The sequence below is a fragment of the Pterocles gutturalis genome, unplaced genomic scaffold, assembly GCF_000699245.1.
Source record: "Pterocles gutturalis isolate BGI_N339 unplaced genomic scaffold, ASM69924v1 scaffold30572, whole genome shotgun sequence".
In the NCBI taxonomy this organism is placed as follows: domain Eukaryota; kingdom Metazoa; phylum Chordata; class Aves; order Pterocliformes; family Pteroclidae; genus Pterocles; species Pterocles gutturalis.
The window spans coordinates 91-18,267 of NW_010116472.1; the positions used below are offsets into that span (position 1 = coordinate 91).

General features: G+C 37.1%; 1 protein-coding gene across 1 annotated transcript in view; it reads left to right on the plus strand.

The window, feature by feature from the left end:
• Positions 1-1,651: 1,651 nt before the first annotated feature.
• SLC26A7 (solute carrier family 26 (anion exchanger), member 7) overlaps positions 1,652-18,177 on the plus strand; it is a gene marked incomplete at its 3' end in the record, with an annotated part of 38,556 nt that continues 22,030 nt past the window's right edge. Inside the window, exons 1-2 of the mRNA XM_010075523.1 lie at positions 1,652-2,011; positions 15,459-15,569. Of these exons, the coding sequence (XP_010073825.1) occupies positions 1,819-2,011; positions 15,459-15,569 (304 nt within the window). The remainder of the gene's footprint in view (positions 2,012-15,458; positions 15,570-18,177) is intronic.

The following is an 18,177-nucleotide window of genomic DNA, read 5'->3' on the forward strand; positions in this document are numbered from 1 at the left end:
AAATCTATTTTCACTTTTTTACCCCAGTAAAAGATATTACAGTCAAAGGTACTGTACATTTTATCAAAACTAAGCAGCCAATGACAGCTGAGTAACTCTCACAGTAGCTGGAAGAATTCCTGAAAATAGGGAAAGGTCTGTGTTGTGAATAACTTGGCATCCATAAAAGCCTTGAGTATGAAGTCCTTGAACTGTACTTTCAAGCTAAAAGCAGGGACACAGACATACACAAAACCCAAAACACAAACCACACACACACAAAAAAAAAAAAAAAAAAAGAAAGAAAGAAAAAAAAAGGAATCACTGCTTAGAGATTTATTCCAGTGAAAAAAAGTGATATAAACATGTATTCTGTGTTTCTTCTCTTCTTTAAATAGTGTACATGGTTAAAGAATGGACAGGGCAAAGAATAAATATGCCTGGAACAGTTAAAAGTGGGGGTCTGTTTTAAGCAATCTTTTCCTCTATTTCTTTTTTTCTTTTTTCCCTTTATACCTCTGAGGTATATAGCAATGGACACTGTCTGAATGTCACTCACTAGAATGAACTGTGGTGCATTTGCCCTTGTGCTTTTCTCCCTGTTGCATTTGGAAACAAAGTCTTATTTTTCTAAAATTGTTTGGAGTGGACAACAGCTCAGTTTTGTTCATCTTAATCTAAACAGTAAAAATGTAAATTAATTTATAGACATGAAACTGAAATTTTTAAAATATATATTTATTTTTATTGCCTACTGCAGAATAGTGATTGTGAAGGCACTTGACCAGGGTGATTGGTCTTGCATTGTAACTTAAGTTTTTTTGCCATCCAGAGAAATAAAAAGCTTTGAGGAATGCCACTGTATGCTTGCACCATATCAGACAAGGCATTTAAATATTTTGACATTTAAACCTCTTCCATGTTCTTACGGCTTTGTATCTGAGCACTTTGTATCATGCACAAGGTGCATGAAGTTATTACAAGATCAAAAGTTACTTGTTGAACTGTTTTCACTGAGAGAGCCTTTGCTGGGTGGACTTCCAAGAGCAGAAAGGGGTAGCTTTGGAGACAAATGATTGTGACAAGTGTTGTCAGCACCTCTCACGTGGAGCTGATAGCTTGCAGTCCTTCTCTGCACTTTGAGGTCGCTACGCTTTAGCCTGAGACTTCAGCCTCCAGAGAAAATCTGTATGTGTCTTCAACAGGACTTATTGCTACCTGGTGTTCTGAATTTTCTACATAAATAAGCTTTTTACTGTCATTTAAAAGACAAAATGGTGATGGAGTAAAACAAGTTTGCTAGCACCAAGGTTACTGAGAATTTCACTCCTTCTAACTGCATCCAGAAAGGGTCCCCCCCGCAGAGGCGAGGCTGCTCTCCTGGGCTTGGCAGGGCGATGCCTGCTCCTCTGGGCACTTCCCGCTCCTATTAGCATAGCCCAGCCTATATCGCACACACACCCAGTAATACCTCACTTTGCCACTGCACCGAGGCCAAAAGCACAAGCCTTACAGGGAATATAAAGTGGGAGGTTACCGGAAAGAATCACAAACTAATATGAGACTAGACCAAATTTTTGCAAAGAGCAGAAAATACGAACTTTGCTATCAATGGTTCTTGCATTTCACGTAGCTGTTTATATGATTGAAGCATTTACTAAGTGTTTTTATTGAGCATAGTTAGAGAGCAGCTGCAGAAATCTTAAGTGCTTCTGTTAATTTTTTTTTCTCTGTAGTTTTGGAACTGCAAAGTCTCAGAAGAAAACTGGAGAGTGACACAGAACAGGGTGATTCCTCAACTGTGTGCTCTTCGAAAAGAACTGCTTTTGGGGGGTGGAAATGATGACAGGAGCAAAAAGGAAAAGAAATGCAGTCTGGAGGAAGATTCAGGCTGTTCGCTTTGAAGATATCAAAGTCTGGTGTGTGAGTAGGCTGCCCATCTTGACATGGTTGCCCGTCTACAATTGGAAGGAAGATTTGATTCCTGATATGGTTTCTGGGACAATGCTAGCCATCCAACAGGTGACTCAAGGTACAGTTAACTTATTTCAGATTCATATTTTGAAATCTGGTCATGCTGAATAGGTCTGGTCTTTTTGTTTTTTTTCCTTTCTTGTTTAGTATTATCTTAAAGATTTGGTTAAAACAAAGACATGCTTATATAGCTAATGGTGATTTAATCTAAATAAAACTATAAGGAAAAAATGTATAGTCTTAACTCTTATATGTATATAGTGAACATGCAAATGTGGATAGAAATGCCTTGTGTTATTGTAACTAATTTCTGTGAGCTTTAACTTTACTATATATCCCATACCTTTGACAATTTTTCAGAGACTTACTATAGAAGACAAGAGAGCAGTAACCCTATTCACACAGCGTATGGTTATATCCTGTTTTATCCATTAAATGACCACCTTTCCCTATTTCACAAGGAAAACAAAACATATCTAAATGATAATTGCATTGTAAGGCATACAGTTCTGGAGGAAACATTGGCATTATACTGTTACCTGTGGAAGCCCAGAGCACAGTAGGAAAAACCAACAGCTTTCTGTGCATAAAGGGTGCCTCTGCCAGAGACATTACCCATGGAGAGGATCTGCCTGCATCCGTGGCTTGTGTACTTCTGCTTCTGTGTTGATTTAATGCTGTATTACATTAACTACCATGTCTCTTTTCAAGCAGCAAAGTTGGGGTGGAGCTAGACTCCATTTAGCAGCTTAAAAAAAAAAAAAAAGAAAAAAAAAAAGAAAAAGGAAAAACTCCTCAAACCAAAAGCCTGCACAATAATCTGCAGAAACCTAAAGTCCCAGTAATCCATGTTTGTAAAGTGATTGCTGCTGGGAAATAAATGTTTTTGTCAGTTTTTGATGTGTCTTTGACAGTGTCACCTTCTTTTGGCAATATTTTATATTTGACTCAGGCAAATAACAGCTTCTTCCCTGCTTCAGATGGACTTTAACTCCTTCCCATATGTAAACGATATATATTATTTCTTAACAATTTCCTATATTAGCTATCCTTAACTATCATTTATGTTGTTAAATTGTAAGCACTCCTTTAACTGAATTATGCTGGAGCTGGAAACAACCAGCTTGTGTAAGTATTTGTGCTTTTAAAGTAATTAGGAACATCTGCATTGGCATGATTTGACTTTAAGAACCTTAATACTGTAACACTGTAAAGTATCTCATTTCACTGGTATGTGCATATAAAATTGTAATTAAAATGCTGCTAATAACATGTAGAAATTCATCAAAAATATTAAGTTAAATAACAGTTCTGCATTGCTAGTAGTTTCAGCCAGGATTTTCTTGTTTGAGTCTTGTACCAAGAAGTAATTTATGAAGATCCAGTGAAGAAAGAAAATATTGGTTTTGTTTTTCTAGATTATTTTTAAGTACTCTAGAAATAATATTATCTTCATTTTATGCCGTTTACAAACAAATGCATTGAAACTCCTCCCTCCTGCTGACCTTTTTCCTTTCTCTCTCTTCACTGCTTCTCAAGATTTCAGAATGATTTTGGGGGATGGAAAAGGAGAGTTACATACCAAAGGGCAATGAAGCTGGTGAAGGGTCTGGAGCACAAGTCTTATGAAGAGCAGCTGAGGGAACTGAGGTTGTTTAGCCCGGAGAAAAGGAGGCTGAGGGGAGACCTTATTGCTCTCTACAACTACCTGTAAGGAGGTTGTAGTGAGGTGGATGTTGGTCTCTTCTCCAAAGTAACAAGTGATAGGATGAGAGTAAATGTCCTCAAGTTGCACCAGAGGAAGTTTAGATTGAATATTAGGAAAAAATTCTTCACCAAAAGGGTTGTCAAGCATTGGAACGGGCTGCCCAGGGAAGTGGTGGTGTCACCATCCCTGGAGGGTGAGTAGTTAGATGAGTAGATGTGGTGCTTAGGGACATGGTTTAGTGGTGGACTTGGCAGTGCTAGGTTAGCAGTTGGGCTTGGTGATTTTAAGGGTCTTTTCCAACCTAAACAGTTCTATGATTGTAAAGCATTTTATCATGTTTGTGGTGCTTTAACTTGAACACAACACATTTTAGACCCTGCTTGTAATAGCTCTTTTCCTACTGTTGTAAGCCTTCCAGTTACCAGGACTATCCTTTAATGCTTTCACAGAGAGTGTTATGTAAGAAAATAAAAAGTCTAATTTGTTATATAGCACAAAGGGAAAAGACCCCAAATTTTGAGAGGTCTTATTGTGTTTATCTCCTTCCATCCACAAAATAAAACAAGAAGTTTTGTAATGAAATGAAAGGCAGAAATTCTAACAGTGGCAGGAAAAAAATTGTAACCAGTCATCATTGACATGCAGAGCTCCCTGTCATTTGGTGTTGTAGCAACATGTTTAAGAAAATTCAAGGACATGGAAATAAACTTGACTTATTGAAGTAAATGGAAAATCTACAGCTGTATTCACATACGACAGCTTTCTGTTCAAAACAAAAGATAATGCTCATTTGTTTGAAACATGTCCAAGTCATGTTTGGCCATTCAGAGGGAATCCATTTATCAATAGCATTCAGGACAATTAATAGATCCAGTACTGGGGTGGGGGAGAGGCAATTGAGGAGTGTAGGGAGGTGGGAAGGAAAGGCATGGGATTGTCATGGTGTGCTGCTTGGCAGTTGTGATGAGTCATTGCTGAAACCAAGCAGTTGTTCTCCAAGTGTTCCTATAGTTTTATTGTCTGCTAAATATGCCACGCTAATCTCAATTAATGAGTCCCAAAATTCACTGCTGAACTCTTCTATCTTATTTACCTGTTGAAACAATACTTGTATGGTCTCTGTGTATGTCCTCTAATTTTAGAGTCCTTTAGCTAATTCCACAGAAGATGGAGCAAGAGGTGTCAAAGGCAATTATGTTTCTACTAATTTTATGAAAATGGCCAATGGAAACAGATGCTACGAGTTCTAAAAAATGATAATAGAAACTCATACCTTGTTAGGCATTAGATAATCTGTAGAAAAAAAAAATCACCCCTTTCAAATGCACCAGTTGCTGGGAAGATTCAGTTGGAGCTTGCACGGTCTCAGACTGTAGAATTAGTCAACTGTGACTCAGAACCAGCAAAAGAAATTAAGCTTCACCAGTTTCAGTACAGAAAACTATAATTTAATAATACAGAGATCAACACCTCATTTTTCAGACATGGAATCCTTATTCTTACTGTAAGGCTGAAAAATAACCTTTGAATCTAAAATGAACTTTGTCATCCAGTCTTGAAATTTGCTGTATACTTTCACAGACAGTTAAGAAAACTGAGCTTTCGTGTTTTGGTAATCACTACCTAATTTGTCTGTGTTTCTCAAAAATCTGTTTTTCATGGACTAGAGCAAGAAGTCTCTAAATTAACAAATAATTCCTTAACTTTCTTCTTGGACTAGCACTTCATTCCTCTCTTTCCATGTCATTCTGTGTTCCTCACCCATACACACAAATTCAGTTACTAGGTCCACGTAGATGTCTCATAAGTGCCTAATCTTTTTTTTACCTCTCCAAAAAAATTGTGCTAATAAAACAAAGGTTCTGCAGTGCAGATATCTACTTCTCAGCAAGCCAGTCTTGCATTCCTTACTAGTGGATGGAGATCTTGTTGATAAGAACTAGTGAAATTTATGGCATTCCACCTGTTTGTGGGAGGTGGTGAATAACTGCCTTTACATCACTTTTTTTTCTTTCATTCACTTATTAAACCATCTTTATTTTGACCCACAAGTTTTCTTGCTTTTGCTTTTCTGATTCTTTCTTCTGTCCTTTGAGGGGAGTGAGTGAGTGGCCAGCTGCTGGCCAGGATCAACCTACTACAGGCGTGATTCGTCTGACTAAATCTGGACGTCTACTGATTTATTACATTGGTAAGATTTCCATGGAGTGTAACAGAGGACTGGCTCAGGTGTAGACGATGATGTAGACATCAAAATTTAGGTGTGATGTGTCCCAGACATGATATCTGTGGCACTGTGGGTAAAAAACCGCTCATGTTCAACATGGTTGAAGGCAGGTCTTACTGTTTTCTTTCCTGTAGTTCATCCATTGACCTGTCACAATAACACCAGATTTATTTTTGTGTCTTTTTCACGTGACTTGGACACCATCTACTGTTATGAGAAGCATAGGTTGATCAAGCTCTGTCTGAATTTTTCTGAGTTTCCTTGAATGATAATATTAAGATGCCTTATGATGCAGTCTTTCTGGGTAGCTAAATCTCATAAAATTGTCATCCTGTTTTTTCTGCAGCCTCCTGAACATGTGGTAGAGTCCCTTCATACCTGTTCAGAAGGCAGCTGCTTAGCTCATTTTCACAGTCTGTGGTATCTTTATTGCACCAAGCAAATTATTCGTCTTTACTTTCAAGGCCTTTCGTAGGTGATATTTCCTGGCAAGCTGTTGATCCATCTCTGATGAATGCCTTTCACTAGCTGCCTTCATCCAATCTCGCCTTTCCAAACATATACCTTTGTGCCTTCTCTCAGGATTTAAATTATGCAATGTATGTTGGTTTGTACGTCATATCTCAGTATTTGCTTTTGGATTGTTATTTAGAATGTGTTTCTTCATGTGTTTTGTTTTGGGTTTTTTTTGGAGGGGGGGTTTGTTTGATTGGTTTAGTTTGTTGTTTTGTTTTTTTTTTCTTTTTAATTTTTTTTTTTTTTCTGGGCAGAACTATGCATCCTGTGCACACAGACTAGCATCTAGAAACTGATGCTGCAACCCATCAGTAAGCTTCTCTGACTGTCATGGACTGTAAAAAAAAGTCAATCTGAGTTTGTCTGAAAAAGTGTATGTAAATATACCCTCTGTTGTGAAGCTGGGTTCATCACCAGAGAAATTATCCCCAAAGTTATTCTGCTTGAATACGTGTATTAGTGTACATAACTTATTTAAGTACATTAGTTCTCTATATAGTTAGAGGAGATAAGTGTATCTGAAGTACTTTGATTAGGACATTATATAATGTGAAAATCAAGTGCTCTGAATAATACCTGAAGAAACTTTAATGATTCTGTCAAATTTGGAATTATATTCTATGGTTGGATCATAGTGGGTATAGAGTTGTATCCAAGTTGCAAGTCTGTATTGCAGATGAGGGACTGGACCAGATGCAAGCAATAAAGGTGTATTTCCCTTTAACAAAAATAAAATAATATTTGCATGTATAGCAGTAGAAGATACCAGAGTGACTGATTCTGTTACCCAATTCTGAAGCAAGGCTCTAGACAGCTAGTGGATTTTGCTTCAGATTAATATATGCATCCTAAAGACAACTCTGCTGATGCTCTCAGTTAGGGGTAGCTTTAATGCTCTACTTTTTTCTATTTGAAAAAAATGGGTTGTTAGGTAGGTTAAGAGCTGCAAAGAAGCTGATGACCACAGATAGTGCTGACTGTTGATCTGTTATCTGAAATATAGTGTGTAATTCTGGATGCTTGTGTTTGTGGAAGATGATTTCAAACTTCAATAGGAAAAGAAAAGGTTAGGACATGGATCAGAAAAATAAAGATTATATTTGGGAGAAGACTTAAATGGCTTGGACAGGTTAATTAACACATGAGAGGATTTTTCCTTATCAGGAAAGACATTTAAAGTGAAAGGTACTTGCAGCACATGAACAAATGGGTGTAAAGTAGCATGAATATGTTTAGACTTAAAATGGAATGTATTTCTAAAAATATTCCATTAAAATATTGGGATAAGAAGATGTATCTCTTTATCACATAATACCATTCATAGATGTACTAAATTATGTGTTTGCCTGTCACAAGAGGGAACAGAATACAGGGCACAAGGAGGTTTCTTCAGAAGTTTATTTTTCCTTTAAATACCTGCTGCTTGAAAAAGCTGAGAAGTTTTAAACTGAGATGTATCTACTAACAAATTAAAGCAAATGTGTTGGTTTTTTTTTCCAAACTAAAATGCTGTCACTGTATTTCTGGATTCAGTTTTTATCTTGCTAAATTCCTGGTATTTTGCTGGATATATGAACATGCTATTTGTTTTGAAATAAACATCTGTCCATGTGCTATACTGCATAAATTTGCTCATGTGGAATCATGTGGGTATAAGATTTGGACTTTCAAGTTTATCAGATTTGGGACTACGGCACTGTTCTCTAATGTTTTTAGAAATACATTTTTTGTCGGCACATGGATATACTTCATATAGTATTTATATGTAGTGTGATATGTTTGCTGCCTTTCCTATGACCTATCATGAACAAGAAATTATTTGGCTCAAGTGGGTTTTGGTGGACTGTTTTTTTGGGGGGTGGAGGGTTCTTGAGACATGTTTCCTTTCAAAGTGAAATATGTAGGTGGCATCTGATGAAATCAGTATTGTTATTCCTGCCAATTTATTTTTTCATTCTGCAAGCCCAATAATAACTTACTGAGGATCCATGTGTTTTGTATGTTTTAATTAAAGTTAACTTAATCTTGAGCTGGATTTATTGCTGAACAACTAATTCCTTAACACTGGCTGGAGAACTTGCCATTAAAAAAATGAAATATACTGCCTCCATGCATTCCAGAACTGGTGCCCAGTGTTTTGGAAGGCATGATGCCAAAAACTTTTTTTTTTTTTTTTTTTTGGTTAGCTTTTCATGGAGGAACCCCAGCTGTGTCTTCTCAAGGGTGATGATTGCTGGTGTTTTTTTCAGGCTCTAACCATAAATGTGGACATAAATGTACTCTGAGAAGACTAACTGGAGCTAATAATTTTATTGAGGGGTAGATCTGTCTCGTAAATATAGATCTGGCATACAAATAGCATGTGGAGATGAAATTAAACACGAACATTTAGAAACAGAGCCAGAGAAATCTCCTAGAGAACGCATTGGAGAACCCACGTTGTTCGTAAATGATTTGTGGAAGAGTGTCCAGCTGAACTCTGTTACAGTTCTCCCATACAAATAATAATGATGTAAGCTGATCATGAAATGTAACATGTTAGTAAGTAAATGTAGGGCAATGTTTCATATTTATACAATTTTCCATCAGAGCAGAAAGGCACTGATGTTGCTGTGCATGCAATATTCCATTTCTAATGTCTTAAAATTCTTCCAAGTTACACATGTGTTAATACAGACCTGTCTGACAGACTACTAGAAATGTAAATTCGGCTTCTGAACAACCTTTGGAGCCTAACGTCCAGGTAGACTTGTCTGAGCATGACCAGATAAGCTGCGCAGATGTGCAGTCCCTGCACGGGTGGGGTGCCTGAGCACCATGGACAGAGACTGACAAGCCCAGGAAATGTTGATGCCCTGAAGGAAGAAGAACAAGAAATTACTTCACCTATATTCCTACAGGTCAGAGAGATCAGGAAAACTCTTAGTGCTGAGATCCTTGGCCACCAATTTCTCAAAATGGATGCTCTTTTCATGGATTTCAAAATGTCCAGTTTGTCTCAGTTAAGGCCTATATCATCAGTCATGATTTGTCTTTGTTTCTCCACAATTTTGGTGCTTCTCAAAAGACAACCTCACAGTTACCTGCTTGCCAGAATCTTCTTATGGATTTCATTCTCCGTTTATTCTTACTGAGATGCAGAGGAATTTCCCTATAATCTACTTTCAAAATGCTACTTTAATTTTATTTTGGAGATGGACAGATTCTTCAGGTATTATGGCTGACCAGTGTATAGTAGTTCATAGAACCCTCTGTATAATAGCTTATAAAATCTCTGTGGTGTTCAGATATTGTGTCAAATTCATCCTAAAGAGGTCTAAACATTTAATCTCTAACTGTCTGTCAAGTCAGAGCTTTTCTCCAGGAGCTCCATTAAAAGAAAAGACAATACTAGATTTTTTTTTCTTTCTGTTTTTAGGTGTATCTAATTTTTTTTTTTATTTATAGAAGGGTCAAACTATCTTTAATAGAGAATTCATAAATGAGTCACACAGTCCACTTGTTTCTTCTACCATAATGCTCGCATATACTTTCTTCTGAACGTCAAGATACAAGTGTCAGTATCTGGAAATTTGCAAAGTGACAGAATAAAGCAGTGCTTTCTCAAACATACCTTTGATGTAATTATCAGATGGTACTGAGCTGCATTTCAGATACACTGCATGCTTAGTTCTCACCAGACTAAAGGAGACAGTTACACAAGAATGAACTGCACTGAAGCATTCTTCAAAATGAGAGAATGGTTGCTAACTCAACATTGTGTGATCTCTGAAGGATTTATGGTACATTTTGAATAATCTGTCCTCCCATGTTGCTTTTTACATTCTTCATTTGCTTCAGGCTTTGAATGACAGAAGAATTAAGTAATGTTTTTAAGCTCTTTCTACTTTGTCTTTAAATAAGTCAGACAGAAGGTACAATCCACATGTGTAGCCTCAGCAAATGGTGCCATTAGGAAACAGAGATGTTGCAAGCATGAGGTGTATGTGTGCACCATTGAGAGAACCGGTACTGAGTTTTCAAGTTTTTGGAGAGAAATAATACCATTTCCAAAGGACTGTTTTGTGTTAATAGCTTTTACCAAGCCAGTGTCAAAGAATCTTCCAGAATTGTAGGTTTGTATAAGAAAATTGTTACAAAATATAATATTAGAAATGTTTTCTGTGGTGTCTTTTTTTTTTTTTTTCCTCAGTAGAAGTTAGCTATCCTGGAGTTAGAAATTAAAGCATATGATATGAACCATTGGATGTCTGATTTGTTGGGTCTCCATAAGGCATTGATAAGACACTCATTATGTATATATACACTCATATGTATTAATTCTACATTTTAGGACATCTACACAAAATACCTTTCTTACAACATAATCCAGCTTTGTGAACAATATGGTCTTTTTCTGAAGCATCAGAGATTGACCACAACTGCAGATAGCATTTTGAGTGGAATGTCTAAATGTCATTTTGGATTTCCTAAACTTGGAGTCTGACCATGTTAACAGTGTCACATTCAAGAATAAAAGGTTACAATAACAAAAAAGTTATTTGAATATATACACTACCAGAAAAACTTTCAAATTTATAGCTTTTCACAGTAAATAGTAAATTATTTTGAAATTTTGAATTAAAATTTTGAAACTCCTCAAATTAATTATAGACTTACAGCTTTTCCTGCTTCTTCATTTGAATTTTTGGTTTGCGTATCATATTTCCAAAAGAAATGTTACAGCTTTCCTCAGAACATATGTATGTATCATGAGCTTATTTCCAGATGCAGAAAATTGTTAAATAGTTGACAATACTCTGATGATTCATAGCTCTTTCTATGGAAAATATTTTTTGTTGCTGTAGTTTTGACAGTAGCCTAACTAGCAGAAACTATCAACTTAACAAACAGACCTTTCTCCTGTGGTAGGACACGGCCTTGCTTCTATTCGTATCAAGCTTGTGTTTTGTAGATATCTGCATTTGACATTTGCCAACAGTGCTTTTCAGTGCAATGTGCCAGAGGATTGTTATACAGCTGGTGCTAGTCAGAGAGTGTGGTTTTCAGTGCAATTATGTCACACAATGTTACCTTATGATAAGGAGGTAGTTAAAACAAAGAGCCACAGTATTAATGTACTGTATCTGAACTGACTATTCATTCTTTGTTTGCATTTCTTCCCATGGAATTTATATTCTTATTTGAAAACCTTCATGTCACTGCCATGGATGCTTCTCCATATTACCAGTGAAGGTTATGTGTGATCCTTATTTTATGATCTATTCCTTTTAAGTATTATTACAGTTTGGAATGAAAAAAATAAAATAATATTTCCTGTATTTTGACTAGTTCTTGAGCATATGGAATGCATTGTGGCAAAGTTTATTATGAAAATTAATGAAGTGAGCTGAAATATACTACAGATTATACCTTTAAAGATATTTGAACCTTTGAAAATTTTATGCCTAATCAGAAAGCCTGAAGTCTTTCCTAACTCTGTTTTAATATGCCCCGCTGCTCACAATTGACATGCTGCAGTAATGGAAGCAAAATACTAAGAAGCAGAGCCAGGACTAGAGTCAAAGGCTAGTCATTTTAGCTCTGAGTGCCATGACCCCACCATGAAAAGTATGAGACATGGCTTCTAGGAACATATTTACAAAAAGACTGTGAAGGTCTGTGTGTCAAAGGGAAAAAAAACAAGGGCCAGATTTATATTTAGATTATCTCCAAGAGATATTTCTCTGTGCCAAGTCTGTGAGTAAAGCAAAATTCACGTTGGATGCTGGGGGCTTGCTGGGCAAGGTAGCCCCTTTTCCACAGTTTTACAGGACTCATACGAGATTTCTGTCAGCTACTTCTGGCTGTAAGGGTTCATTCAGGTTGTGTCTCTCTGTTCCCCTCAGCCCTGTTCAGAGATGAACTGAGATGTTGACACATTTTCTGTGTGCGTGATCTAGGGCTGGATTGAGCCATTTGGGCTCTACCCACAACATGTGCAGTTTATGGTGGATCAAACATAGTCTGCCCATATTTCAGATTCAGAAAGTCTTAGGAAACATAAACCAAAATAAACGCATGTAGAGAAAGGAGAACTGGCTTTTACAGACAGATGGTGACAGAAGATTTTGTGGTAGCTGAATCCTTGTTTTCTTTGTAAATGTTAAGAGGAAACAACTATATATACTGTTCTTAATCCTGGATTTATTGGAAATGTTGAATAGTAAAAGAGCTAGTGGTCCCTATTCTTGAAAAATTTTAGCTTAGCCTGTGGTGTGTTACTTCACCCTGCAGTTTTGTTTTGTGCAGTTTTGTTTTGTACAGTTTCTAAGCTAACCTTCTCTTGAACTGAGTGATAAAGCCACTTAGGGTGAAAACCTATTAAAAATGAATGGTACAGATTTTATAAGGAAAACTTCAAGGTCCAAAATTAACACAATGCAAATGCGAACTTAAAAATTATGTGAACATAACATGTTTTCTGCAAAATGAACTTGATATTTTAAAACATATCTTTCAAAATTCTTAACCTTTCCTAGTGAAGAGGGAGGGGTTTTTTTGTATTTCCCTTGTAATAACTGATGGAGTTCAAACATTTTAAAAGAAAACGCAAGGAGGAGAGCATGCAAAGGAGCTAACCAAGGTGATTTCCCTATGCAGTGTGTGAATAGGAGTTTTTGGAAATGGGAATGCTTTCAGATGAAAATGTTCTGTATTTGTAATTCTCTGGTTTAGTGTTGGAGAATTCCTTTCATTTAGTGAGTATCTTAAACATACTTAAACATATAGAATTTTTCAGATCATCATAACCAGGATTTATAGATCTTTTCCCAATAGTGGCTTGTAAAGTCAGTGGCTCAGTATTCAGAATCTTGTATATTTCCCTTATGCTTATCCACTTAGGAAGGCCATTTCATTTAAATTATGTTGTTATAACTAAATTCTGGATGAAGTTTTACTGGTTTTGGTGGTTCCTTTAATTTCTGGTGAGGAATACAAATTAGCCTTGCATAATTTTTTTTTTGTAAAATTGGAATATATAAGTGAGTCATATTGTACTAGGTAGATAATTATGAAGTGTTTGTATGGTTTTTGTTTTTATTAATAAGGTAGTTATAATGGAACAGCTTTTCTGCATTGAACAAGCCTTAAAAATCTTATTCTCCTTTTCCCTCTACACACGCCTCCCCCGCTCACTTTTGTCTGGATAGGGTCATGCAGTTCTCTCCTGTGCTGTTTTTGTTCTCCTCAGGCACACCCTTTTGTGTTGTTCTTGGGTCAGAATCTTCTTTTACATCTATTGATCGTGTGAACATGAATGTAGAACTGTAATTTCCTTTCAAAGATCTTCCTGGTTCATTGTAATGGTGTGCTAAAGAAGAGAAAAAACCAGAAAAGATATTCAGTACATATTCTATTTAAAAGGCAAAAGATCAATTAAATCCATTTCTGTTTAAACAAAGACATCAAAGTTTTCAAACAGACACATTTTAAACTATCTCCTCTCCTCTCCAAGTCCTAACTGATGGCGCTTCTTTGCTGAGCGCAGTGTGGAGGAAGATGACCTGTGTAAAATCCATCTCAACAGAATCTTCACTGTGATGTTTTTCCGAGAACAGGTGAACTGCCAGGCCTTGTCTTCTTCACTGGGAACTTCACTTTTCTGGCCTTTTGGCATTTTATTGCCTTCCCCACCATGTGCTCTTCATCACTGACTCAAATCCAAATTCAAGAAGAGAGCTCTTGTATCAAAATGTTCTCAAGTGCCACTGAAAACCTATAAGCAAAAATACTCTTTGGCACTTTCCATATGATAAAAACGCCATACAGCAGTGCTTCAGGTAAAAAACACTTTCTGGAGTGCTCAGGAAAGTTTGATGAGAACAATGAATCCTACACATTTAATTTTCAAATGAACACAGAAGGCAACTCCATTTCCTAGATCTGAATCACCTCTGTCGCAGACCATGTGTGGTCATTCTCACGACACACACATATACACTAGCTTAGACTGGTCCCTCAGGTTGAAGGTGGACTTCAGAAAGGCACCTGGTGTGTTACACGAGCCAGTCCTGTCTTCCCTACTGCATAACAAGATATTCACTAAGATTTACGGAGGAACGCTCCTGGGCAATTTCTCCTACTCTTAGTTTTGGGGAGAAAAAACCGTGAAATGGCAACAGAGGCTCGTGGTCCGAAGCATAGTCTGAGTCTCTCCCTGCTACTTGAAATAAGGCAATGCAGACTTGCTTGCTATCTTAGGTATCTAAAGTTGAACAACAGCTAAAGCTGCTGCTTTGCAGGAATTTCTCTGTTAGAAGATGATTTCTTGGCATATTCTGAGACTTTCTAAGAAAAAGATGGATGCTGTCCTCTAAAGCTAAGCCATGAAGGTAACTAGGAAGTTTGTGAAGTTAAATCCTAACCGATATTTTCTATTTCTGGACCAACAGCTTTATGTAACAACAGCAAAAAAAAAAAACAAACCCCAAAAAAACCCCCCAAAACACCTAAAGTATTCAAAAACCCAGGCACCTAAAGCCAATGAACTTTGGAATTTTTTTTTTTTTTTTAAGAAATTAGAAGAAAGCAGACTGAAGGGGCTCCATCCAAACCAAAATTATAGGTTTTGAACTGTCTATAAGAAATAACCATCTGACTGCCCGGAGCCCTGGCAGTCTCAAACCTGTGCCTGTGAGGGTGGGGGTGAAATGGTGCTGCCTCCTCCTGTGAGGATTGTCTATTAAAAAAAAATCTTGGAACCACTGATGGAAACAACCTGGAAACATGGTAGCTTGTGCCATGGAAGGTATCTGTGTTTCATTTGTTTCGGCTGGTGACCAAGACTCAGAAGAAAGTGTGAGGATTTTGATGACAGACAATAGATGAAAACCTTCCATAGTTCTTCCTGATTCTCATTATATAGTAGTTGGCTTATGCCCTAGGCTTTTGTAAATGAAGGTGGGTTTTTTCCTCCTCCTAATAAAACCATAGGTGTTTCCTCATAAAAAAAGAATTGAATGCAGAACAGTTTTATCTTTGTATAGTGAAGTAATTCCATTTAACTTTCAGGCCTGGCTTTTGCGGTTCTGTCTTCAGTCCATCCGGTTTTTGGTTTATATGGCTCTTTCTTCCCTGTCATTATTTATGCCGTTTTTGGAATGGGACGTCATGTTGCAACAGGTAAGTGTCTATTTGTTAAAAACATTTACAGAAATAAGGAATTGGAAGCTGAACTTTTTTTTTTTTTTTGTTAGAATATCGATGGAAGGAAAATTATCTAAGACTAAATAGAAATAAGATGGTTTTGTGCTTCCTTTTGCAACTATTTTTTGCCAGTTTAAGTACTTTAAAGAGGCTTATTAAGAATATATTGGAGTTACTCCTGACATTATAATTTGATATTGCATTGGCTTTTCCCTTGTAGATGTAGTTTACTAAGGACTTTTGCATTTTAACTCTACTTTAGAAATCTGTTTCAGGCTAAGATTTTAACAAAGGGCTCAGCCAACAAGATATATGCAAACAGGAATGAAAAAGGCCCAGCTGCTTCTTAAACCATAAAAAACACACATTACTTCTCATCTGTCTAAAGCACAAACCCTGCATTTCTCAGAAAAAAAAAAAAAAAACAACTTTCTGTGCTTATTACCTGCTATTATATTAAAGCTAGAGATTCTCCCAATGAGTTCAGTACAACTCCTGTCCCCTTGCAGAGTACTTAGGTAGGTAGCGAAAGGTGCTCCCTGTCTACTGTGCTAGTAGTTATGAGTTACTGGCTTACCCTCAGCAGAGCCAACAGCTGCAAGAGATGAACAACTTTGCTCTCCTAATAGGTTGTCAAATGCTCAGTTTCTAACTCCAAAGAAACAAAATTATGGATGGAAGTTGGAAATAGTACTCATGAAGTTGGACCATGAATTCTTTGGTGTGCAGAAGTGGGCAATACTGTTCAGAGAATGATTTACTGAGTCCCACAGCTCCCTGGCTGCAGATTCCTGCACAGTCCTTGGTGTAGAAACCTGTTCCTTTCACAAGTGTCTAGTCCAGATATAATCTTAAGAAAAAAAGGCAACAAACGAGTTCTCTTGCAGTCATTAACGTTTGTTGTTTTTTCTTTAAATAAATGTGTGTGACGTATGCTGTTGATCCTTCCAGTAGAACATCTCATGCACTCATCCCACCAGCCTCAGTTAAGGTGTTATGGTGCACAGGCTGAACTGGAGGTTGCTGCCTGCCTCAGAACCCCAAATGCTCTGTAGTTCCTCACGTACATTGGTGACAATCTCTTCACCTACCAGCATTTTCTATAAGACCAGTGGGGCTCTCCATATGTATACAGGCTCTAAAAGTGCCCCTTGTTAGTGAAGTCACTCATGTTAATATGAAATGGAAAATTCATCAATGGACCAGTTCTGTTGACTTTTACTCACTTAAAATGTCTCTTCCATGAGATAACTGATCTGCGTTAACAGGTTACTCACTTGAGCAACTAACCCCTTCATTTTTTTCTTGACTGTTTTTGATATAATTGATCTTGGACCATTGTCTGAGACAGCTTCATCTGTCATAATACCACATATTGATCTTTGATTTCAGATAGAATTTTATGTAAAATGTTTTCAAATCCAGTTTTATGTAAACCAAAAAAAAAGTAAAAATGAGATAACAGGTTTAGAAGAAAACTGAGAAGCAAAACACCTACAACTATCCTGAGTGTTGCCTGAAAAAGGGTATTATAGACCCAGATAAAATATGTATTATGACCCAAAAAAGGAAATGTGATCACAAAAACCCCTGCATGGCTCAACGGGAAAACTACAGGGACTGTCACAGGGAAGAGTATGGCACTTGAAAGATGGAAAGTTTGGCCAAATGAGGTGAGCAGAAAAGGCATGAAATGTGGCAGGTCAAACATATGCAGAAAGTTTAGAAGGCTGAAAGAAAGAATTTGAAGAATGCCGTGAAGAGGATGATCAAACTGGTAGTTAAAGGTTCTTTAAATACATCAAAATCAGGACACTGAGAAGGAAACTGGTAGGACGTCTTTCTGACAAAAGTAACAGGGACATTCTGTTACAAGGCCACAGGACTGTCAAGTTACCAGTGTAATTTCACTGTCAGAAGGGCTCTGGGGGGAATCCTGGGAACTGCAGACCTGTCTATAATAACAATAAGAATACTGAAAGATATTGTATAATCAGAGTCTGTTGGAGAGGAGTTAATATGACTCCTGTAAAAGAAAATCCTCCCTCATTAACCTCCTAGAGTACCATATGAGTGTCAGTAAACACATGGAAAAATACTTTGAATATAAGATATCAGAGTGGTCAAACAGATACTGATAAGGTTCCACACCAAAGGTTACTACAGAAACTAAGTTGCCCTTGTGATAGAAGAAAAGTCCTTTTATTAATCATTAGCAGGTTAAAGGATAAGAAGTAAAAGGTAGGACTTAGTGGTCATTTTTCAGGGTGGAGGTGTGCCTGGTAGGTTCCCAGGGAATTCACGCTGGGAGGTTTACTCTATGAAGGCCAAGGTGAAGGTAGAACTGTGTTCACCAGGTCCTGTAACAGTAGGAATAGGAGGAGCTCAATGAAGCTAGTGAGACATCACTTTAAAAGACTTTTAAAGTGTATGGATTAAAGAAAATGCTACAACAGTCCACAAAAAAAACCCAAAACAAAACACAAAAAAACCCAAAAAAACCCAACCAATTCTAAAAGGGCTGCATAAGGATATACTTGCCTAACACAACAGCTATAGATGCTGGGAGATGACGAGGGCAATG